General features: G+C 52.5%; 1 protein-coding gene, 1 long non-coding RNA gene and 1 pseudogene across 7 annotated transcripts in view; 2 read left to right on the top strand and 1 right to left on the bottom strand.

Moving 5' to 3' along the window:
- KDM5B (lysine demethylase 5B) overlaps nt 1–7398 on the bottom strand; it is a 76853-nt gene extending 69455 nt beyond the window's left edge. For all 5 annotated transcript variants that reach the window (XM_033842610.2, XM_033842692.2, XM_033842660.2 and 2 more), the window contains exon 1: nt 7054–7398. In XM_033842610.2, the coding sequence (XP_033698501.1) occupies nt 7054–7242 (189 nt within the window). In that variant the 5' untranslated portion in view covers nt 7243–7398. The remainder of the gene's footprint in view (nt 1–7053) is intronic.
- LOC117308635 (uncharacterized) lies at nt 6137–13295 on the top strand. 2 transcript variants are annotated; one of them, XR_012329175.1, is made up of 4 exons: nt 6137–6250; nt 7370–9836; nt 10795–10983; nt 11442–13295. It is a non-coding gene; the product is annotated as an uncharacterized lncRNA (long non-coding RNA). The 2 variants fall into 2 exon arrangements; XR_012329163.1 differs by having other exon boundaries at nt 7370–9909.
- A 3639-nt stretch (nt 13296–16934) lies between these two features.
- Nucleotides 16935–25626, top strand: LOC101321052 (alpha-1,3-mannosyl-glycoprotein 4-beta-N-acetylglucosaminyltransferase-like protein MGAT4E; annotated as a pseudogene).
- Nucleotides 25627–27074: the final 1448 nt, after the last annotated feature.

The following is a 27074-nucleotide window of genomic DNA, read 5'->3' as shown; positions in this document are numbered from 1 at the left end:
TCTAATTAGATTTAAAAAAAAAAAAGTCTGCCTACTTCTTAGTAAAAGAATAAAATATAATCGGGCTCTGTCCTGAAGACCAAAATAAACCTTTTCCCTGACACCTCTTCTACTTTTCTCCTCACTTTACAAGCAACTTATTAAAGACTCAATCTACTAACCCTTCAGGCAAGAATTGGGACTATTTAAATTATGTTAGACAAAATATAATACTCTCCATCTGCAGGGCTTCCACAGCATCACAGCCTTCCCACACTAGGGAAAATTAAATAATTTTAAACACTTCTTAAAGCTTACCAACCTCCTGCCTGTATAACACACATACACTGCAAAATTTCTGAAATAATTTGTAACAGCTCTACCTGAAAAAACTTTTTTATTTCAACTAATTTAAAAGAACATCCAGGTACAGAAAAGCTTCATCTTAACCAACAGAAGAATTTACACTTTGTATATTCTAGTTTTGATGTTGGGCTTTTGACTTTTCAAGTTTCACTTTTAAAAATCCCTTCACTGTAGGAGAAGTGAGGGATATGTATTTGGCACTAACCCTCGTCTCTCTAAATCTGTCCCCAGACCCTTCTTAGCAGCGAGCAAGTAAAAGCTTTGGAATTTAAGCTCCTTGCAATCCATCAATTAATCTGGACAACAGCTCTAAGTCAGTGTCAGATCTCCTTATAGCAGATAAGAAGGCATACACTGGAAAAAAATAACTTTGTCCAAGGTCATGATGGTATTAGATTCAAGACTCTACCCACTCATTTAAAAAAATTTAGAAACACTGACTCCTTCTTTTACGTAATAGAAAAAATAAAAATCCACATACACTCCCCTTGATAAAGCTTATTTTTATCCCTGCAAAATATTTCTTAAAATTTACATCAGTTGTAAAATAACATTTCCAAATGAAATGGAATCAACAAGTTTAAAAAAAACCTGTTTATTATGTCACCTTCTGCCTAGTGATGTTTAACTTAGTTCCTGAAAAATGAAGTTATTATTTTGGGGAGGAGAGTGCTTAGACGTTAAGGGGTTATTTATAGAAAATATTTTTCAATGGCTTGACTTTTAACTCACTTCTTTTGAACATCTGAGGCTACCTAAGTGTTCATCAGCAATTCTGCTGAAACAGGAACTGCATCATCGAGGCTGGAAGTGGAACCACCATCTTCACAGTAAAGTGAACCTAATGACATCCTGACCAGCCACTCATTAGACCCTTTGACTCTCATTTCCTTCAAACTCCTTTTCCAGAAGGGACTTCGTTCTACTTCTTGGTCACCCCCGACTCCCAGCTCTATGCTGCTGAGATGACGTCAGACAGGAAAATGGACCAAGGGCAGAAAAGGGAGCGACAGGCACCACCTCCAACCACCACCTCTGACCACCACGCCTCTGCATCCAGGAGCTGGCCTGACAGCGGTCAGGTTCCCACACAGGCTCCAACAAACGTGTCACAAAGCAACAAAGGCCCTGGAAAGACTGAGAAATCCAATCCCCATCCTGATTAGGCAAAGAGTGGCCATCTCTCACTAAAGGCTAGAAACCTCATTCCTAATTGCCCAAATCTCACTCACCCTGAATAAGACAAAAGCTAAGCCAAGTTGTTCTCTACACCTGAGGTCACTAGTTTGCTCTCAATTCCAACACTGCTGCTCTGCTTTCCGTCCTCTTACACCCAGGAAAATACGTAAAGGGACTATATTCTCTACACTTTTGTGTATGCTTGAATTATTTTCATAATTTAAAAAATGTCATTTATACCCTGGAAATGAAGCCTCTAGCAGAGCAAAGTAACTGGTCTTAAGTCCAGAAAGAAAACTTAAATGATTAAAAGAAATAAAACAGAGGAACAGATGGGATGACTCTAGGCCATGTCCAAAGGCATAATATGGCAATAATGCTTTAAGAGGAATGGTCTACAATTAAAATTCTGAATGTTTAAAAAAAAATTTTAAAAGGCAAGAATACATTTAGTCAAATTCTTCCATTTTACAGTTACGAAACAGAAATGTCCCACTGCCCTAGAGGCGGCTTCTCCCCATTAGTCTTCATAAACTTGGAGACTGAAAAAGCGAAGTCACCACTGAACTCATCTAATATTTAATGACAGAAAAAGCATTTTTAGAAGAATTTGTTTTAGGTGTACAAAGGTAATGTCTCATTTTTCTCTTTAATCCCATGCTAGGACACAGCAGTTGATAAATACTTAAGAAATCCTTGTTAAGCTGCATACAGTTCTCATGTCTTAGACAAGTTTCTCACAACTCAGATTTTAAAATCCAGTTATTAGTTTCTCAAACCCTAAGTAATCGAAAGTAAATGACAGTGGCCCAGTGATATGGCACGGACCCACTCACCCCAAAGAGACTCACTGGTGTGCTTCTGATGATTCCTCTTCAAGGGACCCAAACTTAGAACTTTCTGAAAGTATAGTCAGTCCTTCAGTTCCCAACATTTATTCCACATTATTAAAAAAAATTTTTTTGAGACTGCAGTGATCTTCTACACATAAAACAGGTATATTAGCATAATCTCCAAAGAATATCTAATTCTCTTAGAAAGGAAAAATCACACCACCAGCTCAATGCAAGGACTGTACAATGAGGAAAGCAAGGTCTTTCCAGGTTACTGGTTTTTAAACCCATAGATGGCCTTTGCCAAGAGATACACAAGTAGGCTTCGTGGAACCTAAATCCAGGAACCTAATTAATCAGCACTTTCATTTGGGGGCATGAGGTCTCCCTCTATCCTTTTCTACAACCAAACTTTAATGTGGCCCAATTAAAACAACAAGAGGTTACCAAAGCCTGCAAAAAGCTCCCATTTACAGCACATAAACCAGATTCCTTTTTGTTTTTATTTTAAATTGAATAGTTCACAATGATATTTTTGCCTTTCTAAAAGAAAATTCTCTCACTGGCAGATTTCTGTCTGCCTATATTAAAGTATTGTAAGCATCCTGAACTTTGTTATTGTCTCCCAAACTAAACAAATAAGTAAATGAGTTTACTACTGATCTGTCAATCGGAAATAAAAAAAATTAAGGACCTTAGAGACAAAGAATGAAACCGAGGGTTGATCATTTTCTCTAATTTTCCTTATCAGTGTCTCTCAATAATGAACTCAACACCCCAGCTTTAAATCAGAACATTTATTAAGACTCTTCAAAGGCAATTCTCTAGTCATTCTGCTCTTTAGAAAAGGTTTAGACTGCATGTTTAAAAACAAATCCTACAACCACAGGAAAGGAAACTTTGCCAGTGGGGGTGGGGATGTAAACCTAAAGCTGTCTCATATATTTGCAATATCACTCACATTCCATTCTAAGAGTCTATTATTAACTTGTTTATTAGTTCACTAAGAGTTACAGCTAGATGGATGTCTGTGAGTGTGACCAATCTACCACTGGCAAAGTCAAATTTAGCCAATCACCCATTCAAAGGCTACAACAAATGAAGTTTGTTTTTACTTTAAGGCAGACGCACTTAAACTAAAACTGCAGGACTTAATCCAGCCTCCTACCAAGTGAGAAAAAAAAGTTCTTCTTTTGAGAGGTATAGTTCTAAATTTCTCTTTAAAAACTAGTTACAATTGGGTACAGGGTTTCTTTTGCGGGTGATAAACATGTTCTAACACACTGATTGTGATGATGGTTGTAAAACTCCATGAAAATACTAAAAACTACTGAATTGCACACTTTAAATTGATGAATTGTATGGTAAATATATTATGTCTGAACAAAACTGTTATTTTAAAAAAGTAATTATAAGTTCTTCCTTTGCTCAAGGATATTTCTATTGATAAGCTTTTCCCCCAAATATTAAAAGGTTTACGGTGGCAAGGAATCACAACTAGAGAAAAATTTCATGACACCAAAGAAACTGGAAAAACAACAGAGAGGATTAGGCCACAGTCAAGCAAACGTAACATTAGGGAGAATGATGGGCTGGAATGAGAGTAAAAGAGCTCTGTATCACTCACACCTCCCCCCCCCCCGTACAAAGAGAAGTATATTTAAGTTCCTTCATGTTCTAAGGGCGGAACCAACAGGCTCAATCAAAGACACTGACTGGATTAAGACACTGACTGTATTAGAACATTTGAAAGTTTTACACTTTGGCTATGAAGCCTAAGGGATCAAACTAATGACCACAGGAAGTTAAAGTTGAAAAATGTGTCTATTGTGCCATCTGGGGTTTGACTTAAATCTCTAACGTCTGGACACCTCCAGAGAAGAAATTTGTGGAATCTGCCTACCTATGGCCAAATGTTACATGTTTGAGAGCAACAGAGTAAATTACTGAAGCCATCAAATATATTCCTATCAAACTCAAGAGACTGAGAAAAGTATTTACTGAGCAGTCCACTATTTTTGCCTAATAGTTATACCCCTAAAATTAATCATCCGCAAATACCACAAAGTAACATGGAAAATTTGTCCTTAAAGAGAAATCTAAGTACATCAAGAAGGAAATGAAAATTTGCATCTAAAGGTAACAAACCAGAAGTCAGATTAATTGTAAATTGGAAAAAAAAAAAGTCCAGGAAACAAGCCTAGTTATCCTACATACTTGATGTAATTTGAAAATAGGTTTGTTTACTACCCTCTTTAAACTTATAACTCAGGATCTGAATAACATCTTCTTGATTTTATTACCTTTTATCATACTTATCTTACTATATTTTCATTAACAAATTTCTGTGAACCTCAAGTTTCAGTAGCAAAGCAGTTTAGGACCATCACTAAGAAGCAGCTATAAATTGAAGCTACGTTAAGTACCATTAATTAAAGATGCAAAGTTAAGGACAAAAGGAAATAGAAATGCTTTGTAATTCTTTCCCTTATCTCCAAGAAATAAAATACCAATAAACCCAATCCCCATTTTAATACAGTCACTTGTATTCCAAAAACTTAGTGGTAACAAATCATCTAGAAACACGGGCATTATATAGCTATCGCCATGGAAAATATTTCTTATCTCTTGGTTTGTTGTTGCTTTATTTCAACTATATGAAACCACTTGTTCACAGTTAGCTTTCTAAAAGAAAACGGTTTCTAAAACAAAGACTTGTTTACATCTCCATCTCTTAAGATCCCTTTGTTCCAACAAGACCCTTCTTCAAGAGCTACAACTTCTGGAAAGGTTTCCCTTTTTGCGGTTATATCAACTAGAAATACTCCCAAACTCTTTCCAATTGACACAGGAGTTTGTTAAACAAAGGAGGAAGAAGCCTCCTCCACACAAAGGAGGTCTCCAAAACAGAGCACTGGTTATGTTTGTGGATTATTTATTTGTGCCTCTTTAATACCCTTCCTCGGCTGTAGTAAGTACCACTCTCAATACAAAATGGTGGCCATCACGTCTGTCTGACATTCAGAATGGGGAAAGGCAGAAAGATCACACATTTTGCAGAGCTTACCATTAATATTCTGGCCAAGATGCTGAAATGAGTAGCCAAACCTAACCAGAGCAACACTATCTTTCTAGGAAAAGAACCCGACAAAAGGAATAGGAAAAGAAAGTAGATAAAGGGTTTACCCCAGCCCTAGTGCACCACAATACCAACATGGAGGACAACTCCCCCCCAGGAACCGACTGCACACTTGGGCTACCGAGAACTTGCTCAAGTTGCCTAGTTTCAGAACGGACGCCCATGGATGCGAACGCGGACTATTCACAGTCCCCGTCCCTAACGCTGACACAAAGCTCCGCTGCTACCTGTCCATGCCCTATTCTTCCACAACTAAAACCCTGGCCCCAATCACCGCACAACTTCTGCAGGCCTCTGCGCTCCAACCGACACGCACTTCCCTTGAGCAACGACAATCAACCTTGTCTACTTCTTGAGAGAAAGGCATCTATTCTCAATCATCTCCCCCATCCTAACTGACCAGTTATCCCCGGAGACAGGTATTTCACCTCCATTTCAAACTAGTCCAAGAAAAACTCCAATATAGAGTCCGCATTTCAATTCGGGGGGAGGGGGGACTTGGGATCAGACAGACTCAGTCGGGATCTCCCTCGACACAGCTCTCCAGGCTGAGCGGTTACGCACAGAACCCCTCAACTCCAACGTCATTACAAAGAACAAGCCTAAGAAAGAAAGGGGCGGGAGGGGGGGCTTCCTCCGAGGGAGCGGGGGCGGAGCGGGGAGAAGCTTCTCAAACTGTCGGAAAAGCAGTTAAACCTCCGGCCAACGGTCCCGGCCCATCCAACTGCTGAGGCCGCCTCGACCGGTCCGAAAGGTGGGCACAGCCCAGGGGTCCGGAGTTTGCGGCCGGGGGCTGGGGGAGGGGGAGGGGAAGTGACGGGAGAGGAGGGGAGGGGGGAGGGGAGGAAAGGAGGAGGGGAGGGGGCAGGGGCCGGCAGGGCTTCTCCGCCGACGTTGCAGCCGTTGGTGACCGTTTCGGGAACACCCACCCTCACGCCCACCCGGGCAGGGGGCTGCGCTGGGGCCTCCGCTCCGGGTCGGGACGCGGGGCGGCCTCCGCCTTCGGGGCTGACACCGCCCGCCGCGTGCAGCTCTCGGGGCGGGGGCCGGGGAGCCTCTGGGCGGCCGCCCCCCGAACCCCACGCTCACGCCCCCTCAGCACGTCCGCTCGGCCCGGCCCGCGGTGCCCCCGTCTGGCTCCGTCGCCCCGCCTAGTCCCCGGCCCGGGGGGCCCGCCAGGGGTCCGGGCCGGGGCGGGGGGTCCGGGGCCGGAGGGTGGGGCGCCAGGTGAAGCCGCCCGGGCCGCCGCCGCCTCCACACAAAGGACCAGGGGCTCCGCCGCCATATTGAAAACTTTCCTCCTCGCGACAACTCGCGGGGCGCGCACCCCGCACCCCCGGCGCCCCGCACCCGCCGCACCCGCGCCCGGGGGCCTCCGCGCCAGCCCGCCCTCCGCCCCGCGGGCTCCGGCGCACGGCCACGACCCCGGTGCCGGTGGTGGTGCTGCCGCCTCTCCGTCCGGATACGAACCCCGGCCGCGCTCCGTCCGCTGTCCCCTCGCCCCGCGCAGAGGCCCAGCCGCCCGCCGGCCGGCCGCGAGCCCCGCTCGAGACTCACCGGCGGCGGCCGCACCTTGCAGATTCCTGTCTGCTCGGCTATGGGCCGAATCTTGTGGATGAAGGCGAAAGGGTCGGCGAACTCCTCCCAGCTGGGCTCGAAGACCGGGCACTCGGGCGGCGGCAGGAACTCGCCCAGCGGGCCGGGGCCGCCGAGGGCCGGCGCGGGGCGCGGGCCGGGGGCCTCCATCCTCGCGGCGCCGCGGACGCGGCTGAGCGACGGTTCTTGGCCTCCTCCGGTTCCTTGGCCTTCCTCCTAATCCTTCTCCTCCTCCTTCTCCTCCTCTTCCTTCTCCTCTTCTCCTCCTTCTCCTCAGCCTCGGATCCGGTTCCTCAGACTCCGGCTCCTCCGACTCCGACTCCGACTCCGACACCGACCGACGACGCCGCGGCGCGCCAGCCACGCCGTGCGCCTCCGCCGCCACGGCGAGGAAAAGGAGTCCCACCCCACCCCCACCCGGCCCGTGCTGAGCGCCCGCCCCCGGGCCGGGCGGGGCGGCCCCCGGGGGACGGAGCTCGTCCTCACGGTCCAGCCCAGCCGGCACCCACTGACCACTGACTACGTGCCAGAGCCCCTTCCCTCCCTCGGGAAGTTACAGGTCTGGGGGAAAAGCCGGGCCCACGGGTGTACGCTCCGTCCCGTCCCGCCCCGTGGGAAGCGCCGTGGTGGAAGTGCAAGGACACCTGGTCAGACCCCGAGGGGCGCAGGGTGTCGGGGACGGAGGAGGCTTTTCCAGGTAGAGGGAAGAGCTTGAACGTGACAACAGCCTGTAGGTGAGACAACAGTTAGGAGGATAATAAACTAACACTCTGATCACTTCATCTCCTAGGCCCTGTGCCACGTGCTTTCATGATTAATCTTTAATATACACAGCAACCCTACGAGGCAGGTACTCGTTTCCATTTTACAAATAACGACAGAGAGGCATAGGTTGATTAAGAAATTTGCCCAAATTCCTAGGTTAACAAGTGGTGGAGACTTCACTTATTGGAAGGTAGGGTGTTGCAGGGAAGTGTGGTCCGCGAGCAATACACGGCAAAGCTGGATATGAGAAGAGCGGGAGCCTTGAAATAATCCAGATGAGGAATGATGGGGCCTAAATTAAGGCAGTGTGCTATTCATTAGGAGGGAGGAATGCAAATGGAGGGCATAAAAGTGACAAATTGGGGAGGAGCGATTCAGGGGTATAGGTACATGCCTGAGTGGGTGCGGCCACTGGCATCGCTGGGGAACAAGAAGTCAGTCTGGGGAGGGAGCTCGTGGGTCCACTTCTGGCCATGTTGAGTCTGAGGTGTCTGGGACAGTTGGAGATACCCAACAGGCTCAGCGTGTAAATCAGAAGGGGAGAGATCAGAAGTGGAGATGTAAATCTGGGAGTGATTAGCCTGAATGAGAGCCCTTCTTTATCTGATGCTTACTGTGTGTAAGACATCCTTGTAAATGCCTTGTGTGTAGTGGTATATTCGCTCCTTGAAGCTTCACTCCCACCCCGCTTGGGAGGCACTGCTATTACCCCCATTTTGCAGAGCAGATCATGAAGGCACTTTAAGAGGTAAGAACAATTTTGACACATGCTGGGGGGGGGGGGGGTCAGGTAATATCCTTCCCCAGAAAAGGGGAGAGAACTCAAAAAGTAGGACTTCAACATTTAAAAAGGCCTCTTTTATCCAGAAAGCAGCCAAACCCATGGAAGGACCGTTTGCCAGGGCCTCCTTCGTAGGTAGGTGTCAACAGAGTTCTAGCCCTGCTTTTAGATTCACCTGGAGTAAACAGATCTCATCCTTGAGGATTCTTCGACTAAAAGGCCGGCGAGGGGAGAAAGCTCCTCTTCAGTAAACTCTTAAGTAAACCGAAAGGTCCTTGGAGAAGGCAGGCCTTATTTGTCTAGGGCTTTGGGACCTACCTAAGCCATGACAATGGAGACTGAGGCCAAGGGCAGCTGGCATCCTAGTAGAGAAAAAGTCATCGGTGTAAGAAGGATATGAGATAGCAAGTTAGAATCTAGGTGCGGGGGATAGAGGAGTCGGCTGCAAAAGATGGTTTTAACTTTGCTGAATCTTTCAAATTTTTTCACAGTAAAACGCTGGGGAGAAAAAATCCTCGTTGTTGCTCTTTGCCTTGGGCGGTCTGTGCTTTAGAGGGTCTCGCTAGACTTGATTTCCTGTCATGTGCTCTTTCCTAGGAGCAACGTTAAGACTATTTTCACACTTAGCATTGGCATCCGCCAAGCCAGGTAGGCATAACTTTGAGGAAAACTCTAGACACGTACGGATTACGACCGTGATGCAGGACAGCGAACCCACGGAAAACTCTCCAGTCCCCAGCTGCCCGCGGGCCGCCCCCGCCCCTCCCGGCCTCGCGTCCCCAACTTCCGGTAGCAACCCCAGCCACGGGATTTCGTGGCTCCTGACGGCGCAGCGGCTGTCGGCTCCCCGCGGACGCGTCGTGACGCTGAGAGAGGGTCGGCCGCCGGGCGGCGAGGGGACCATAGAGCTGCTCGGGAAAAAGGCGCTGCGCCCGCGGCCGCTCCTCCCGCGGGGAGGCGGAGACGCTCCCGGCCCTTTATGATGTGTGTTTACATGCGCGGAGGGATCCACCCAGCTGACAGCGGCGCCGCGCCGGTCCTTCTTTTTTTAAAGAGCCCGGCCGCGCGCGCTGATTGGCCGGCCGGCGTGGGCGCTGATTGGCCGGCCGGCGCGGCGCTTGGGGGCGGGGCACGCGCCTCATTGTCTGCTCAGCGGCCGCAGGGCGCCCCAGTGGCTGTGCTGCGCTCTCGGTCGGAGGTCCGGGTCTCTGGGCAGCTGGCCGCGAGGCAGGGGCGGGCCGGCGTCGCGGCCGCGTCCGGTGCCGCGGCCGGTGGGTGGCAGTCCCGGCGGCCGGAGCGTAACCGAGCCCTGTCCGGGTGCCACGTGTCCAGGAACCCCTCCTCACCCGGGACGACACCCCGCCCCGCCGGGCTCCGTCTCCAGCCGCTGCCTGTGTGCGGCCCCGGAGCCTCGCACACGTCCCTGGGGTCTCTATCCTCCTCCTGCCCGCTCAGCCCCCAGGCCTCCCGAACAGCCTGCCCGACCCCACCCGGCCCGCGCCCCTGGCTCTGCATCCTGCACCCCGGGCCGGCCGCCCGGTGATGGGGCGCCCCCGCGTTCCTTCCGGGCGCCGCAGACTTGCAAACTGGGGGGGCGACCTGGTCCTGCGCCCACCTCCGGACTGGGCTCCAGGAGTGGGGAGGCCGGCTCCCCGGCGGCCGCGAAGGGGGCGGCCCGCGCGGCACGTAGCGCACGTGGAGGGCACCTCCCGCCCCGAGGCCGCCGCCGCCTCCGGCTGCTTTCCTGGCGCGCGGGGTGGGCGTGCGTCTGCCCTCCGCGCGGCCCCCGGTCTCTGCGAGCGTCCTTTGCACAGCGCTCATCCCTCCCCAACGCTGCTGGACCTCCTCTCTCCTCTCCTTTCCTCTAATTTCACCGACGCACAGGCCTTTCCTTAGCCTCCTCACGATCCAGCTCGGCCCCTCCCTCTAGTCCACTGTCGTCCTCTCCCACCCCTTTTGGGGCCCGAATGCTTGGTGTCAGATGTCCCCTGTGGAGACAGACCCACAGACCTTGAGATCTCAGGATGAGCTGCCGCCTTGGTGGTCTCCGTGTTTTGCTTTATTTTGTGCACTCCCACGGCGTCTCTCTATTCCTGTTCCTTTAACCAGGCATTTGTCTTTTTCCACTGCCATCCCTGCCCTCGTGCCGTACACAGGCAAGGGTCTCCACCGGATTGTAAACCGCTGCAGGGAGGGAGTCACGGCCTCCAGCCCGGGACCAGGCACGTGGTAGGAGCTCCACACGTTTGTTGAAGGGGAAGGGAAATGGCCTTTAGTGTCTGTGGCTCTGTCTGGCCGAGGATGGAGTTTTGGACCGGACAAGGAGAAGAATCTGGTTGCCCAGGGTAAGCAGGAAGAGGTCTCACAACAGATCAGTGGGGGGGGGGGGGGGGGCCCCCACTGGGATGCGCCCCTGACATTCCCCAGCTCCCCCGCCCTGCTTATTTCCCTGCAACCAGCAACCCCTCCTGCTCTGCTGCACGTCTCTTTGGTGGGACTTCTGTGCTCCCGGTTCTGCCCCAGCCGCAGCTATGGGGGCTGCCCTTGCAGATCAGCTCCCACGGAGACAAGGGTCTCATCCCTGGGCTTCTGTCCCTGGGAGCATCCTCTCTTCCTCTCCAGTCATGGGACCCCTTCTCTCTGGCTCAGCCCAAAGGGATCCAGGATCAAGACTTTGGTTTACCTGGGTGTGTGGGTCCCTCCCCAGGGAGCCTCAGTCCTGGTGCCGCCAGCCCTGCCCATAGGGCTGGGGCAGGGTAGCAGCGTTACCCACACTCCCTTCGGGGTGTTTCCTCCCATTCAGGTTGGGCCACTTTGGAGGTTCTGGACTCTGCTGGGAAAAGGTGAGAGGCAGAGAGAAGAACTCAAGTTCCTTGTTCACACTGCAGCCGCCACCGTCACCCCTAAGGAAGGTCTCTGGACTGAGGACCCCTCTCAGCATGCTCTAGGGCCTTGGATGGTTGGAATGTTTGAAATTCTCTGCATCCAGGATGAAAGTCTTGCAACAGGAATAAAAGGACTTCTACACTAATTATATCTGAACTTCCCAGAGCACTCCCGAATCCACCGTGCTCGTTTGAAATCCAGCGTTCAACCAAATCCTGTCACATGTCCGGCACAGGGTCTGACACAAAATCCTAACGCTGAGTCCCTTTCTTCTCTCCGCTGGCAGGAAGGGATGCTATCTGCGCACCTAGAGATACTGTGCGACCAGGAATAGGACCACACCAGTGGCTGGGGAGTAATTCATAGTCTATGGGACATACCAACCCCGTGAAGTAGATGGGTGATACTGTCGCCATTTTTCAAATGGAGAAACTGAGACTCAGAAGAGTTTATTAGGCAAAATCACACAGGTAACAACAGAGCTAGGACTGGAATGGGAACACTGGAGCCTGTGATCTTCCCTAAACACCAAGCTGAGGAAAGAGAACATGGAAACCCCACCCCAAATCTGACCACCAGCTGGCCCTGCAGCTGCCAACATGTGTCCATTCTCTCCCCTCTAAGCCACACTGGTTTCACACTTTCTGGACTGTCATCTATAATACCTTCACTTACATTCTAACGGATTCACAAAACAATACTTGCCCTTATACAGTGACGCACGTGCCGGTTGAGACTCATGAGGTTGGCTTTGTAACCTGTTATGGATTCTGACCCTCAGTTGGAGAAATGCTGCCTGGAGGTTAGTTTTTCCTGTTGTTTGCTAGCTTTCAAGAAGATGTAGCTGCAGTAGTTTCTTCACACCCACCTCACCTCAAGGTTTGGCCATTGCTCCTTGCCATGTCTTCCCTACATCCTCCAGAACGCTGTCCACATCACATACAAGATCAATCCCTATTGCTTATCTCTTCAGTCTGTTTTGTACTGTTTATCATTCACTTGGCTGCAATCTTCTATTCATTTCCCTCCTACCTCTGCCCACAGCCCTTCAACTCAAGGGGTCACTTTGTGCCCCATCTTTTCAGGTGCCCAGTATAAGACCAGGACCTAGCATAGTCTTCAAGTCTCCCAAGACCTGACTTAGAGCAAAGGCCAAAGACTCAAATGCCTTCAGGGGACAGAAATACATGAGAGAAACCAGCCAGGTGGACTCTGAAGAAGAGAATGCACGTCCGGCGACCGGGGCCATCACTGCTCAGGCCAGGGTGGCAGCAAGTTGCAATTTTCCAGAGAAGCCAGAAGTCCAATTATTTATGCAATCTCTCCTGATTTTTAGATGTTCAATCTTCAATCAAATTTCTAAAAAACAGTGTGTGGCCCAACCAGACATGCTTGTGGTCCGAGTGTGTTCTGCGTGGAGCCACCTCCCTGGAGAGGCTGGTGGGATGATGAGTTTGCTGACCTTCAGGGAGAACAATGGTTACCAAGGGAGCACCAGAGAGAGATGCTGAGGGCTAGAAGTGAGCTCCTGCCCAGCTCCCCACCTCCCTGCCGGGGCTCAAGTTCATGCTTCTAGGCTGGAAGGAGAGCTCTAACTTGCAGCAAAGTCTGGAGCCCACACCTGGGACACACCATGGCAACAGGCACAGCATCTCAGACGGCTCACCCCGATCTGCGCTGCTGCCGAGGGACCTGCCAGGGCTTGTTTAGTATTTATTTTCATTTTACATCCACTGTGCTTCAATTAAAAAATACCTATTTTCCCCTCTTCCTCCACTGTTTGCCCCCTCTAAGGCCCTCAGAGGAGTGCGAATGAGGTGCCAAGATGCAGAAGTGTTCTCAAAGTGCTGTGCGTCTGTTTAAGAGTCTAAAAGTAAAAATTTGGGTGGGGATTTAGGAATAAAGGGAGATGGGCGTCTCAAATATGACAGAAAGGAAGGCATCGCTGGTCTCCGTGTTCGAAAAACAGTCATTGTTAGCACAAAAGTGCTGACATTTATTGAGTGTTTGCCGTATGCTGGGCATTTTCCTGTGGAGGATTTCTTCTCATCCTCATAAGAACACCTGAGAGTAGCCATCGTTATCTTTAGCTTCTAGATGAGGAACTGGGGCTCAGAAAGACTGAGTCATTCGGCCAAGGTCACCTGGCCAGGAAGTTTAGCAGAAGCACATTCTGGCCCGAGTCGGGGTCTACGTCGAGAATCTGAGCTCTTAACCATCGCACACGTATTGCCCTCCTCTGTTGTACTGCCCGGTCCTCCTGGCACTGCTGTGTCCCTGGCACCTAGCACATGTGTGTGGAAGAGGGAGATGACCACTCACCGTATCGCGTCATCCCGATAACTAGTGACTTAATACACACCTGTTGGGCTCGCTCTCTGGGCCAGGTGCCGTGCGAAGTGCTGTGGATGTGGCATTGGGCAAAACAAAGGCCGGGCCATCAGCCTAGTGGATAGAGACAGACAGCGACACACACAAGGAGGATAGCTTCTGGTAGCAAGAAATGCTAAGAAAATAGAAGGCGTGGTAGCGCAACGGGAGGACGGGAGAGGTGGCAGGAGGCGACTTTAGCCACGATGACTGGAGGCCGGAGAAAGAACGTCTGAGCTCCGATGTGGGTATTGGGAGGGGTCGGCTCTCGGAAAGTCTCCGGAGGAAAGTTCTAAGAAGAAGAGCAAATGCAAAGGCCTGAGTTGAGAAACACCTTGGTTTGTCCGAGGGATGCCCCCTCCCCCAAGGGGGAGGAGGGGCGGGGAGTGGGGAGGAACGGGAGATGGAGTCAAAGAGACAGATGGCCAGTCAGGCAGGACCCAGGAGGCTGTGGTCTGGAGTTCGCGAAGGGATATCACTCGGTCTACAGTGTAAAAGACCTCTTTGCCGCGTGGAGGGAAGGTTGCAGGAGAACACGGGTGGAGAGGAGGGACCAGTTGGGTGGTGGCAGTGGTCCAGGCAGCAGATGATGGTGGTGTGGACTCGGGTTGTAGCAGCAGAGATGGAGAGAAAGGGTCGTATTCCGGATGCATTTTGGAGGAAAAGATAACAGGACTGAGTAGATGGAACGTGGAGTGTTAAGGAGAGAGAGGCATTGAGGATTTTTCCCATGAGTAGCTGGAAAAATGGTGGTGCTATTTACTGAGATGGGGAAAACTTGGGGAGGAAGAGATTTGGGAAATAGGAAGAGTCTATAATTCTATTTGGCTCTGTTAAAATTGAGATACCTGTAATCCAAAAGGAGGTGGTGAAGAGTCAGGTAATTTGGAGCTCAGGACAGAGGCCAAAGCTGGAGGTAAGATCAGCCCTAGGAGTTCTCAGTGTGTGCATGTGTGTGTGCGCGTCTGTGTGTGTGCGCGTGCACGTATATATGAAAGGATATATGTAGATATGCACACACCTTATATGTGTATGTATGTACACACGTGTATGCACACGCCTGTAATGTACACAGCACTTAAAGCCACGGGACTGGGTCAGAACCTGGGACGCTCGACAGTCACTGGCTGGGAAGAGGAGAAGCCAGGGAAAGAACCAGGGAAGGAAGGCCAGGCTGGCGAGCGCTGCGCGGGAAGGGTGTCTCAGGGAGGAAGGGGCTGAGTGAGATGCAGGAGGAAATGGCGGCGAAGTGAGACTGATGATGACGACACAGCTTTCCAGGGGTGTTGCTCTTGAGGGCTGCAGAGGGACGGGGCAGGATTTGGAGAGAACATGAATTCAGGGAGGGATTTGCTTTTTGCTTTTTTTACCCACCGGAAGATAGCAGACGTCCTTTTTACAGTGACGGGAATGGTCCAGGAGACCGGGAGAAGTGGCAACGTCGCAGAAGTGAAAAAGGGTAACTGCAGGGGTGACAAAGTCAGAAGGTGAGAGGGAATGAGAGTCGGCAGCCAGCCAACCACCGAGGGCGGGAGGGATGGGGCAGAGGGAGGGCGTGCTGGGGGGCAGTTCCGTGCTTCTCAGGTAAGCACCGCCCACAGGTAAGTCCTGGCCGAGTGTAGCCCTGATGATGGGACAGGTGGCAGGACACAGAGCAACGTCACAGAGGAGCTTAGCTCAAGGCTGGAGAGCTGGGGGGAGGGGCCCAGTCGCTGTGCGGGTCCTCAGCACCCCAACTCCTCTTTCTCTCTCTCCTGGTCTCCCAGGAGCCTGTCAAACTCAGGGCTCGGCGAGGGCAGCGCTCCCGCTGGTGTGACAGGTAAACCGCACAGGAGGGGCAGAGGGGACAGGGCTGTTCCCTTGAGGGTGAACTCCTCCGGCTGTAGTTGTAGAGCCTTTTATTCAGTCAGTATTTGTGTCCATGTATTTATGTTCTAGAAAAAAGAAGCCTATTTCTGTTACATGTAGTGGTTTGTATCTGAATGACCTATCTGACTTAAGGAAACCAGGTAAGGAAAGTTTAAGCCTTCCCACCATATATAAGTACTGTTTTTGTAACTCTTATCAAAAGGCTAAATGGTTAAGGGAGGGAAGCATGGTAACCTCTACCAAAATACTAAACTGGCAGGGAACCATGCAAATTGCAAATGGGGAAATTAGAGAATAGTATAGCCTTGGGAGCATAGAAATTACTACGATTTCTTTCCTTTTGTGTCCTGACTAGGCAGACAAATGACCAAGAGTGGGCGACAAGGTGTATCAGAGCCTTTCCTCTGATCATTTAGAAACAATCAGAAAATCACATTCTCTCCGGAGAAAAGACACTAACAGGGAAAAAGCAGCCCACAAGTGCTTTTGAGTCTGAGCCAGCCTGAATTCCAGCAGCCCACCACTCACAAAAGGATTTTTTTTTTTACTCTGAGTTAACAGAATCATGTTCTTTTTTTGTTGCGGAGCATAGGCTCTAGGGCGTGGGCTCAGTAGTTGTGGTGCACGGGCTTAGTTGCTCCGCGGCATGTGGGATCTTCCCGGACCAGGGCTCGAACCTGTGTCCCCTGCATTGGCAGATGGATTCTTAACCACTGCGCCACCAGGGAAGTCCCAGAATCATGTTCTAATCAAGGTCTGTGAATGAGATTAAGGATTGGGATAAATTAAGGACGCCCTTTACAAGAAGTAAGAAAGGCACCAAATTGCTTAGCACTTAGCAACACTTCAAGTTCAGCTATTTTAATAAATTGTTTGACTTTTGTTTAAAAAAGTAGGGGGGGCTTCCCTGGTGGGGCAGTGGTTGAGAGTCCGCCTGCCCATGCAGGGGACGCGGGTTCGTGCCCCGGTCCGGGAGGATCCCACATGCCGCGGAGCGGCTGGGCCCGTGAGCCATGGTCACTGAGCCTGCGCGTCCGGAGCCTGTGCTCCGCAACGAGAGAGGCCACAACAGTGAGAGGCCCGCGTTCCCCCCCATATCTGTTAAGGCAAGGAAGACAGCAAATACTGCTTGAGCCCTGGGTACTCTGGCCGGTGGTCAGACATCCTGAGAATGTGCTGGGCTTGCCCTGGGGAGACTGACCTGCTATTTCCCTGGAAAGGCTCATGGGAAACAGTAGAGGTTAAACCCTGTTCTTTTTATGAAAGGAGGACCAGGAGTTGCCTCTGCCCAGGCTGCAGGAGGGCCGTTATAGGAGAAGGAAGGATCTGGAACCACTAGAAGACTGGCAGAATCTCACCTTCAAATATTTGGAAAAAATCCAGCAGAGAAAGAAGAGTGCGTTCCGAGGAGGGGAGTGGGCTCCCCAGGGGGGAAGAAGCATCAGGAGAAGAAGGGGCTCAGAGGGAAGAAGGGGGGAAGGTGGGGGGCATCGGGCCCGGCAGACAGTCCTCTCCCTGCCAAGGCCTTTGTGTGGAGGGGGAAGGAGGGAAGAGGTAACGCGGCCGCTCCAGGAGGGTGGGATCACGGCGTGAGAGAACCCTGGGGGGCGAGGGGGCCTTCAGGCCACGTGTCCAGTTCACCCAGTGTTAAGCTCAGGGGTACAGGGACCCGCTGGAGGCCACATGGTCAGTGGCAGAGCTGAGACAATAGTCTTGGACTCCTGACTCCCAGGAGAAGGGCTTTTTCTAGTAGATCTTCTTTAAAGGAGAGCTTTGGGAAGATGAGCTGGGTAAAACCAAAAGGAATGATAATGACTATAAAAATTGCTAATATTGGCAGTTCCCTGGCGGTCCAGTGGTTAGGACCCGGCGCGTTCACTGACGAGGGTACAGATTTGATCCCTGGTGGGGGAACTAAGATTCCACAAGCAGAGTGGCACAGACAAAAATTAAAAAAAAAAAAAGCTAATATTTATTGAGTACTTAAACCATGTGCCACAAAATTCCAGTTCAAAGAAGCCTCAGAGGCCCGTGAGGACGCAGCACCCCAGCTCAGGCACCTGGCGACCTTGTTAAAATGCAGACTCTGCTTCACTAGATTCTGCACGTCTAATAAGCTTCCAAACGGGGCGATGTTGCTGGACTAACGCCCACGCTTTGCGTAGCGAGGATCTGAACCTGCCCCCTGGGGTGGGAAATAGCCGAGCAGCGAGGGCGGGACGAGCATCTGCGGGAAGAGCATCTGCTGGTGCCACAGAGCATCCACTCGGCCCGCCTGCACGCTGACCGCGCAGCTGGCCGCCCCAGCGTGGCTGACGGTCGGCACCTGCTCGAGGCCCCGGTCGGACCGCAGCGGCCTCCCGTACACACTGCTGCCCACCTGGCGGGCGCTGGCCTGGCCTGGCCTGGCTCAGGGAGGCCGGCCTCCGCATTTCCAGCCTCTTCGGCCCACAGGTCTCGGCGGGGCAGCGCCAATTCCCGCCCCGCCGGAGGCCCATCCCCACGAGGGCGGCGTCGGGGCGGGGCCTCTCGCCAGGAGCCCTACTCCCAGCGGACCACGGACCACGCCTTCCTCCTGAGCTGCGCCGCGAAGCTCTCGGAGTACTTCCTGCTGCTGGAGGACGGCACCTCATGCGCCCCCAACTTCATCACCACGTTCGGTGGAAAGCGGACACCCTGGGGTGCCAGCCCTGGGCGCTCCTGGAGTTCTCCAACCTGGGCTTCCAGGGCAGGCTCTTCCGCAGCGGGGACCCCCGGTGCTGGCCCACTTCCTCCTCCTCTTCTACGGGGAGAAGCCCCTCGCCAGGCTCCTCCCTCACTTCCGCACCCTCCTGGCCCAGAAGGAGCCGATCCTCTGCAGACCGTTCCTGTTCTACCACCGAGTCCCCTACCATGCGCCGAACGACACGGCCAGAAGGCCTCGGGCACGCAGAAAAAGAGCCCCTAAGCCCCTGGCAACCCACCAGGAGCCGTGTTCACAGACATGAAGGTTTTTGAGGTCCATTTCCCCTGGCAGGCCTACAGTCTGGACGAGTCCTTCTTTTGGGCCCACAGCGCAGGGAACCACCTGACTGTCATCCTGAACCACCCAGCGGACCTGAGGAGGGTGCAGGTGCTGCCGGGCACCATCGTGGATGGCAAGCACGCCCTGGAGAAGGGGCAGGTGGAGCTGGGCTACGAGCCCGAGGGGACACCGCAGCGCTGCACCAGCCTCGCCTTGCTGGGCCACCTCCTGGAAGGGCAGCCGGATCAGGAGGTAGTTCCACAGAGCGTGGGGCACGAGGTGAGCTGCGTGAGGCTGGTGGCGAACGCTAACCAGGTGGGTGGGCTCAGCATCCGGCACATCGACCTCTGGGAGGAACATGCCGGGGACATGGGGGCCGCTCAGGAGGAAGATAACTCAATAAGGCGAAGAAAACTTAAAGTCTTGCAGCTCTGTCATTCTAGCCTATCTGAGTGACCCGGGGGCGGGGTGGGGATGCCAGGGAATGAGGGGCAGAGAGGGAAGACGTGGTCATTCTTCTGGTGCCGCCGAGATGTTAGACCTGTTCCTTCCTTTTCCTACCCAAACAAGTGACTCTTATAGGTTGTCTTTTTCTGGGCTGGATATAGCTTAGCCTAGTTTGGGACAAGGCCTTGGTCATTCCCAGAATCTATCCCTGGGATGCTGAGATCAGCACAAATACAGGGTGTTGGTGTGTGTGTTCGCACACAGTTAGAGGCCAGGGGTGAGGGGTAGCAGGAGGGGAAATCATGGCCAGGCCCTGGAATTTCCATCATAAGAAGCCAAGGAAGGGCCTCTCATCAGAAGTCGAACTCTCTGAGGCTCTGGAATGCAGCAGATGGACGCGTACCAATAAAACTAAGCCCCTGACTCTGTCCTTTTAAGCTGTTCCGTGGCGCCAATCTAGTTCCCTTCTTCCCTCACAAACGAACTCGGGCACAAACAGCTTGTAACCGAAGCTTCACTTTCTCCTCCGCATTCTGCATTCTGGCTTCTGCATCCCAGCGCTGCTGAAACTCCTCTCTGTAAAGACAAAAATAGTCAAAACCTAGTGGCATTTTTGTTTTCAGATCTCATTCTCCTTCACTCGCTGCAGCAGGTACACAGTACAAATCAGTCTTCTTCCTTGACTTCTGGGCTTCATCCATTCATCAGAATGACTGAATCCCCACTGTGTGCCAGGGACAAAAAAGCTCCTCTTGGGGTTAAGAAGTACAGGGTCCTTGGGGGAGTACAGACCTGTGTTGAAACTTTATTGGGAGCTTAGGAAAGGCTTTTTGGAAGACGTGTAAGCCTAGACCTGCCAGATAATTGGGGAAGATAGCCAGGTGATGAGGAAAGAAGGTCAGGGAAATTTTCCAGTAAAAGAAACAGCATGTAGAGAAGTGGGCCAGAGGTGAGAAGAAACCTGGCTCGTTTGGGGAAAAAAATCATTTAGTGGGGCTGGCGATGGAAGGCAAGCTGGAGTAGTGGTGGGACAGAAGATGAGGCCACAGGACTAAGAAAAGACCTGCTTACAAAGGACCATGGACAGTTCAGTGGGGGAAAGAATAGTCTTTTCAACAAGTGGTGGTGGAACAGCTGAATACCCATGTGCAAAGGAAGGAAGTGTGACTCCTACCTCACATTGTATTAAAAGTGAACTCAGAATGGATCACAGACCTAGTTGTAAGAGCTAAAAGCTATAAAACGCTTAGAAGAAAACACAGGTGTAAATCGTTGTGACCTTGGATTAGGCAATAGATTACTAGGTATGACACCAAAAGCACAAGCCATCAAAGAATAGATAAATTGGACTTCATCAAAATTTAAAATTTTTGTGGTTCATAGGACACTATCAATAAAGTGAAAAGACAACCCACAGAATGGAAGAAATTATTTGTAAATCATATGTCTGATGAGAGACTGGTGTCCAGAATATATAAAGCAAGCTTACACACAATAATAAAAAGACAAATAACCCAATTAAAAATGGGCAAAGGATCTGAATAGACATGTCTCCAAAGAAGATACAAAAATGGCCAATAAGCAGGTGAAAAGACACTCATCATTAGTCATTAGGGAAATGCAAATCAAAACCACGGTGAAATAACACTTCACACTCACTAGGACAGCTATTTAAAAAACAGAAAATAAGGGCTTCTCGGGTGGCACAGTGATTAAGAATCCACCTGCCAACGCAGGGGACACGGGTTCAAGCCCTGGTCCAGGAAGATCCCACATGCTGCGGAGCAACTAAGCCCGTGCGCCACAACTACTGAGCCTGCGAGCCACAACTACTGAGCCCACGTGCCACAACTATTGAAGCCCGTGCACCTAGAGCCCATGCTCTGCAACAAGAGAAGCCACCGCAATGAGAAACTCGTGCACCGCAGTGAAGAGTAGCCCCTGCTCGCCGCAACTAGAGAAAGCCCGCGCACAGCAACGAAGACCGAATGCAGCCAAAATAAATCAATAAAATAAATAAATAACTAACAGAAAATAAGTGTTGGCGAGGTGTGGAGAAATTGGAGCCTCATACATGATGGTGGGGTTGTAAAATGGGGCAGCCACTTTGGAAAACCACTGAACAATCCTCAAAATGTTAGATAGAGTTACCATATGATCCAGCAATTCCACTCCTAGGTCTGTAGGAATGAAAATGAATGAAAAAATGAACACATATATCCACACAAAGACTTACACATGAATGGTCATAGCAGCATTATAATAACCAACATATGGAAACAATCCACATGTCCAGCAACTGATGGATGAATAAACAAAATGTGGTACATCAGATGATGAAAATGAAATACTACTCAGCTACAAAAAGGAATGGAATACTGATACACGCTACAACACGCACAAACCTTCAAAACACTGGGCTACGTGAAAGAAATCAGTCACAAAAGGTCACATAGTATATGATTCCGCTTGTATGAAATGTTCACAATAAGCAGGTCCAAAGGGACTCATATGGGGGTGATGAAAATGTGCTAAAATTGATTGTGGTAATGGTTGCACTCTGCGAATATGCTACAAACTATCGAATTGTATACTTCAAGAAGAGTGAATTTTAGGGTATGTGAATTATATCTCAGTAAGGCAGCTGTTTGTTTAAAAGCTGTAGAAGCAAATGAAAGGGTTTAGAACACCCTGGTGGCAACAGAGAATCACGGAGCAGTTCTGAGCAGGAGAGCGGAGTGACTGTTCGTGCTTTGGGGGGTCACCCCAGGCATCCCGGTGGGGCAGCCAGGGGGTCAGGATAGGCAGCCGATGAGAACTTGGCTCGGGACAGGCACTCCCTCCCCTTCCTCCTTCCAGCCCTCAGCTTTCTTCTCACCAATCAATCATAAACTAACCTGTTTTTCCACCTACCTCTCTGACTAGTCGTGGTCTTCATCTCCGCCATCCCTAAATGTGGGAAAATTCCGAGGTCTTTCACTCTGTCCGTATCTTCTTTCTTTGATGACTTTCAATCACGGTCAGAGCCTTACCTGAATGAACTTTGAGGCACCACCCACGTCGACATCACCCTCTGGGGTGTCCAATCTGAGCCTCCGAGTCCCGTGTCCAGCTGATGACGACACTCTCCACTTGGGTTTAACTGTCACCTCAGCCCAGCACGTCTGACACCAAATTCTTTAGCTTGTATGTGTTTCTGGCAATGGTTACCTTACATACATAAACTCAAAATCCTAAAACAGTGCTTTGAAAAAATGGTCTATGAACCACTTGCATCAGAATCCCCTGGAATTGCTTATTTAAAATGCTTTTACTCAACCTTGCTCATTCTCCCATCAAAGTGCTTCAACTGCTGTAAGCTCCTACTTTCCCATCCACCCCAGTCTAGGCCTGCCGCTTAGCCTCATGTCCAAACTTTTCCTGACTGACCACTACATGTCAGGCCCCGGGCCCAGGGACAGAGTAAAAGCCTGTGGACTCTGGCCTTGAAGAGCTTCTAGTCCAGAGAGAGAGACAAGTGAAATACTGCATTAAAGGGGCAGAGAAGGGACTTCCCTGGTGGCGCAGTGGTTAAGAATCTGCCTGCCAATGCAGGGGACACAGGTTCGAGCCCTAGTCCGGGAAGATCCCACATGTCGTGGAGCAACTAAGCCCGTGCGCCACAACTACTGAGCCTGCGCTCTAGAGCTCGTGAGCCACAACTATTGAGCCCGCGTGCCACAACTACGGACGTCCTTGCACCTAGAGCCCATGCTCTATAACAAGAGAAGCCAGGACAATGAGAAGCTCGCACACCACAACAAACAGTAGCCCCTGCTCGCCGCAGCTAGAGAAAGCCCACGCGCAGCAACGAAGACCCAATGCAGCCAAAAATAAATAAATAAATAAATTAATTAATTAATTAAAAGGGGCAGAGGAGAGGGATCAGGGGAGGCTTCCCAGAGGAGGTGACAGCCAACAGGTGCGGTGTCCTCAGACAGGGAAATGGAAGGAAGCATGCGAGCAAGCGGCCTGAGGTCCCACCAGGGCCTCCCCTCCCCGCCGCGTCTCTGGGGCCCAAGGGTCTGCCACCTTGGCGAGCCCCGTGCAGGACCCCACACCAGGGAGAGAGCTCTGTTACAGGGGCAGGGAGGTCGGGAAGGCTGGAGGCCTCTCGCTGGCTGAGCTCCTGCCAGACGGGAAGCTCCCTGGTGGTGCAGTGGTTAAGAATCCACCTGCCAATGCAGGGGACACAGGTTGGAGCCCTGGTCCGGGAAGATCCCACATGCCGTGGAGCAACGAAGCCCGTGCGCCACAGCCAGTGAGCCTGCGCTCTAGAGCCCACGAGCCACAACTACTGAACCCGCAGGCTGCAACTACTGAAGCCTACATGCCTAGAGCCCGTGCTCCGCTCAGGCTCTCTTCTCCTGGGCTTTGCAATCCCCTGATGGCCTCCTGACTCTCTTTTCATTGAGGCTTCTGCTAATTTTCACACCAAGCTCCCCACTTCTTGGGGATCTTGGTCGTTAGGTGGGGCTTCGGTGCGGGTGGGGAGGAATCAAAGTTCCCACCAGCCCCCCACGCCCTCCGAGTGGTCCCTCAGCAGCCTGTCGGGCTCCCCTCAGGTCAGTCCCCGCTGACCTTTTCCCTCCCTCCACGCCTGCCACATCCTCTGCTTTGCGTCCTCATGGATTGCCTCTGTGTCTTGGGAGCTGGGCTCCTGCTCCCAAGTGCTGGCCCGGCAGGACAGGACCTGGCTTCCCGGTGAGACTGGGGAGGCCTGGACACCCATCACCAGGGAGCCGGGGAGAGCCCACTGCCTCCATTCCCCCACACTGGCCCCAATCCAGGACCCAGCGGCAACCCTTTGCTTCCAGCTTTTCATTCATCCAAACCTTTACTGAGTACCCAAGGGGTGCCAGGCACCTGTGCAAACTTTCCCTTCTCCTGAAGCCTTGGGCTCTATCCACGGGTTAACCAGCCTCAATGGAAAACCCGGACGGAGGCTTTGTTGTCACCAAACCTGGGTTTTAGTCCCAGCTCCACTTCCGAGCTGAGAGATCTTAAAACGTCGTTAACCCCTCGGAGCCGTCTCCCCATTCTGACGGAGGATTCCACCCGCCACACGGCGTTGGCACGAGGGTTAAAGGGAATCAAACCTGTGAGGCAGGTGCCAGACCCCCAGGTGCATCAGCTTGTCTGCCCGTTCACTCTGGGTGCCAAGGCTCAGCGTGTAGAGCCCCCAGCCCTCCCCCCACCCCCACGAAGGAGGACTCCAGGCCTCCACTCACTCCCAGGCAGTGTCTGGGGGGCTCCCTGCTGGCGCATCCCGGGACTCTTACTACAGGTCTGAGCTCCTTCCCTCCCTCCTGGGAGCCTCAGCAGGCCCGGGCAGGTAGGAGTTTCCACTGTGTTGCCTGCCTGACCCCAGGTGGGCGGGGAGGGGCAGACTTCCCACCAAAAGGCCTCAGGGCACGCACCTCTTTCTGGTTGGGCTGCTTTAGGATCTGGTTGGGTCCCTGGAAGCAGTACCGTCACCCAGAGGGCTGACAGGGCAGCCAGGGCTCCCTGCTCCCCGGGCACTGGGGCAGCTCCCTTGTGGGGCAGGAGCATGGGGTGGGGTCTGGACCTCCGTGATCCCAAGTGGTCTCATCTGTAGGACAAAGACATTCAGGGCTGCGGAGGGAGAAAATGAAGGCGGCACGTGTGAAGGGTCAGTCTCAAGAGACACACCGCGTCAGGTCCCACTGCCAGGTTAGCCCCGTCGGCCAACCTCCAGGCTTTCCCTCCCCTCCCTGCCAACCTAGGAGCAGGGCCTGTCCTGGCTGGAAGTCAGTTTCCGCACCTGAGGAACAGGAATGCCACTTCCCCAAGGAGCTGAAACCTCGAGGGACGCAATCACTGCCTGCGTGTCAGGCCGTCCAGCACCTCGGCAGTGTGTCAGCACGATGGATCCGTTTCCCTTAGAGTCCATCGGCGTCCTCGGGGCTCCTTCCCACCCACACGCTGGCCCTGTCAGGCCAGGGTCGGTTCAGGTGACTCTGATCCTGGCCCACAAGGCACTGACGCAGTGGGAAGGGCGCGGCCCGGTGCCCACATGGGGCCCCTGCGAGGCCGCGTCCGAGGCAGGGACCCTCTTCTTGGCTTCGAGGAGTGAGCGCCGCCCTCTCTTGGCCTGTAACTGTTGGTGGCTGGGACCGGAGGCAGGTCCAGAGTGTTGGGAGGAGGACACAGGGACTTGCAGGGCAGTCAGGTCTGTAACCTCGGGGAGTCAGGAACACTTGCCACGTGGCTTGCAGGATCTTAGTTCCCCCACCAGGGATCAAACCTGGGCCCTCGGCAGTGAGAGCACCGCGTCCTAACCACCAGACCACCAGGGAACTCCCGGCAACACTTTTCTCTTTGTTTTATTAAAGCTCTGTCTTGCTTGGGCTGTGTGTGTCACTGAGGAAAGTTTTTCTAAAAAGGTGTGCCCTGACCTGGTCCCGTTGCGCAGGCCCCTCGTGGTCTGGGGCCCCGGGAGCAGCGCTTGTCCCCCAGCTCAGCTCTCTCAACACCAGAGCCTGGACACCACGCCAGGCGAGCCCCAGTGACCCTGACGCCAGGCCCTCCAGGCCGCTCCCCGTGTGCTCCTGAGAGAACCTGGCAGAAGGGCAGAGCGTCAGGCCCCCACCTGCTGGGTCGGACAGTTGTTGGCGGTGGGACCAGCAGTCTGTGTGGACAAGCCCTCCAGGAGATTCTGATCCAGGCGAAAGAACCCTCAGGGAGGCACAAAGTTTTAAAGCTGGATAATGAAGAAGCACGTCTTCTCTAGGATGAGAAGGAGGGACGGCTTCCCCACGGCTGCCGGCAAGCCCTCGGGAGGCAGCAGGGGGTCTGCAAACATAGCCACCGCAGTGCCCCAGCCTGGACGCGGAGGGCACCCCTCCCATCAAGCGTGGCCGTCGTTCCCCTTCGGTATTAGCTTGCTGGGCTGTGGTCACGAAGCGCCACAAACCAGTGGCTTACACAACAGAAACTCATTGTCTGACAGTTCTGGGGGCCGGAATTCCAAGGTTGAGGGGTTGTCAGGCCCCTTTCCTAGGATCTGGTAACGGGGGGCGCATAACTCCAACCTTCACGGACCTTCTCCTTTGTACGTGTCTGTGTCCAAACTCCCCCTTACATATGGACACCAGTCAGGTCGGATTCGGGGTCCACCCTCCTCCAGTTACATCCGCAGAGACCCTACTTCCAGTGACGTTCAGGTCCTGAGGAACTGAGGGTTAGGACCTCAGCATGCGGTTTGGCCGCGGGGAGGGGGGATGGTGTTCGGCGTGTAACACGTCCCGCTGAACCTGGGCCTTGGGCCTGGGTCCTTCGAGTCCCCCTGGTTTCCGTGCACCCCCTGGAAGCGGCCGTCCGTGAACAAAGTGTCCCCCTGCTGGAGGGGGGGGCCCTGGACCCAGAGGCTTGGCAGAGGGAGGGAGGCCCAGGCCACGCCACGGTCCAGCCACCTTAGTGGAGGTGGCCCCGCCCACCCTACCTGGGGGGCAGGGGGGCGGCGGCCACCTCCACAAGCCCTGCCCGCTCACACAGTCCTGAGCGAATACGCGGTGGTGGTTGCCCGGCACCAGATTTGGGGTGGCTTGTCACAAGGCGTGAGACGAGTGCCACGAGCCTCAGGCCCGCAGCCTGGTCACTAACGCGCATTCCTTCTGTCGGAGGCCCCTCTGCCAGGAACCAGCGCCGGCCCATCACTCCGATAAAGTACTCGGGTCTCACTGCTGGCGGAGTGGCTGGGAATGAGGACAGAGCTCTGCCTGTACCTAATGAATGGCCCCTCTGACCTACGTCCAAGCTGCTGGGAGCTCGGGGGCGGGCGGCGTGTCTGGCGGTGAG

The sequence above is a fragment of the Tursiops truncatus genome, chromosome 1 (genome assembly GCF_011762595.2).
Source record: "Tursiops truncatus isolate mTurTru1 chromosome 1, mTurTru1.mat.Y, whole genome shotgun sequence".
Taxonomy (NCBI): domain Eukaryota; kingdom Metazoa; phylum Chordata; class Mammalia; order Artiodactyla; family Delphinidae; genus Tursiops; species Tursiops truncatus.
The sequence above is the reverse complement of the archived record's forward strand: the minus strand, read 5'-3'. Positions and strand labels throughout refer to the sequence as shown.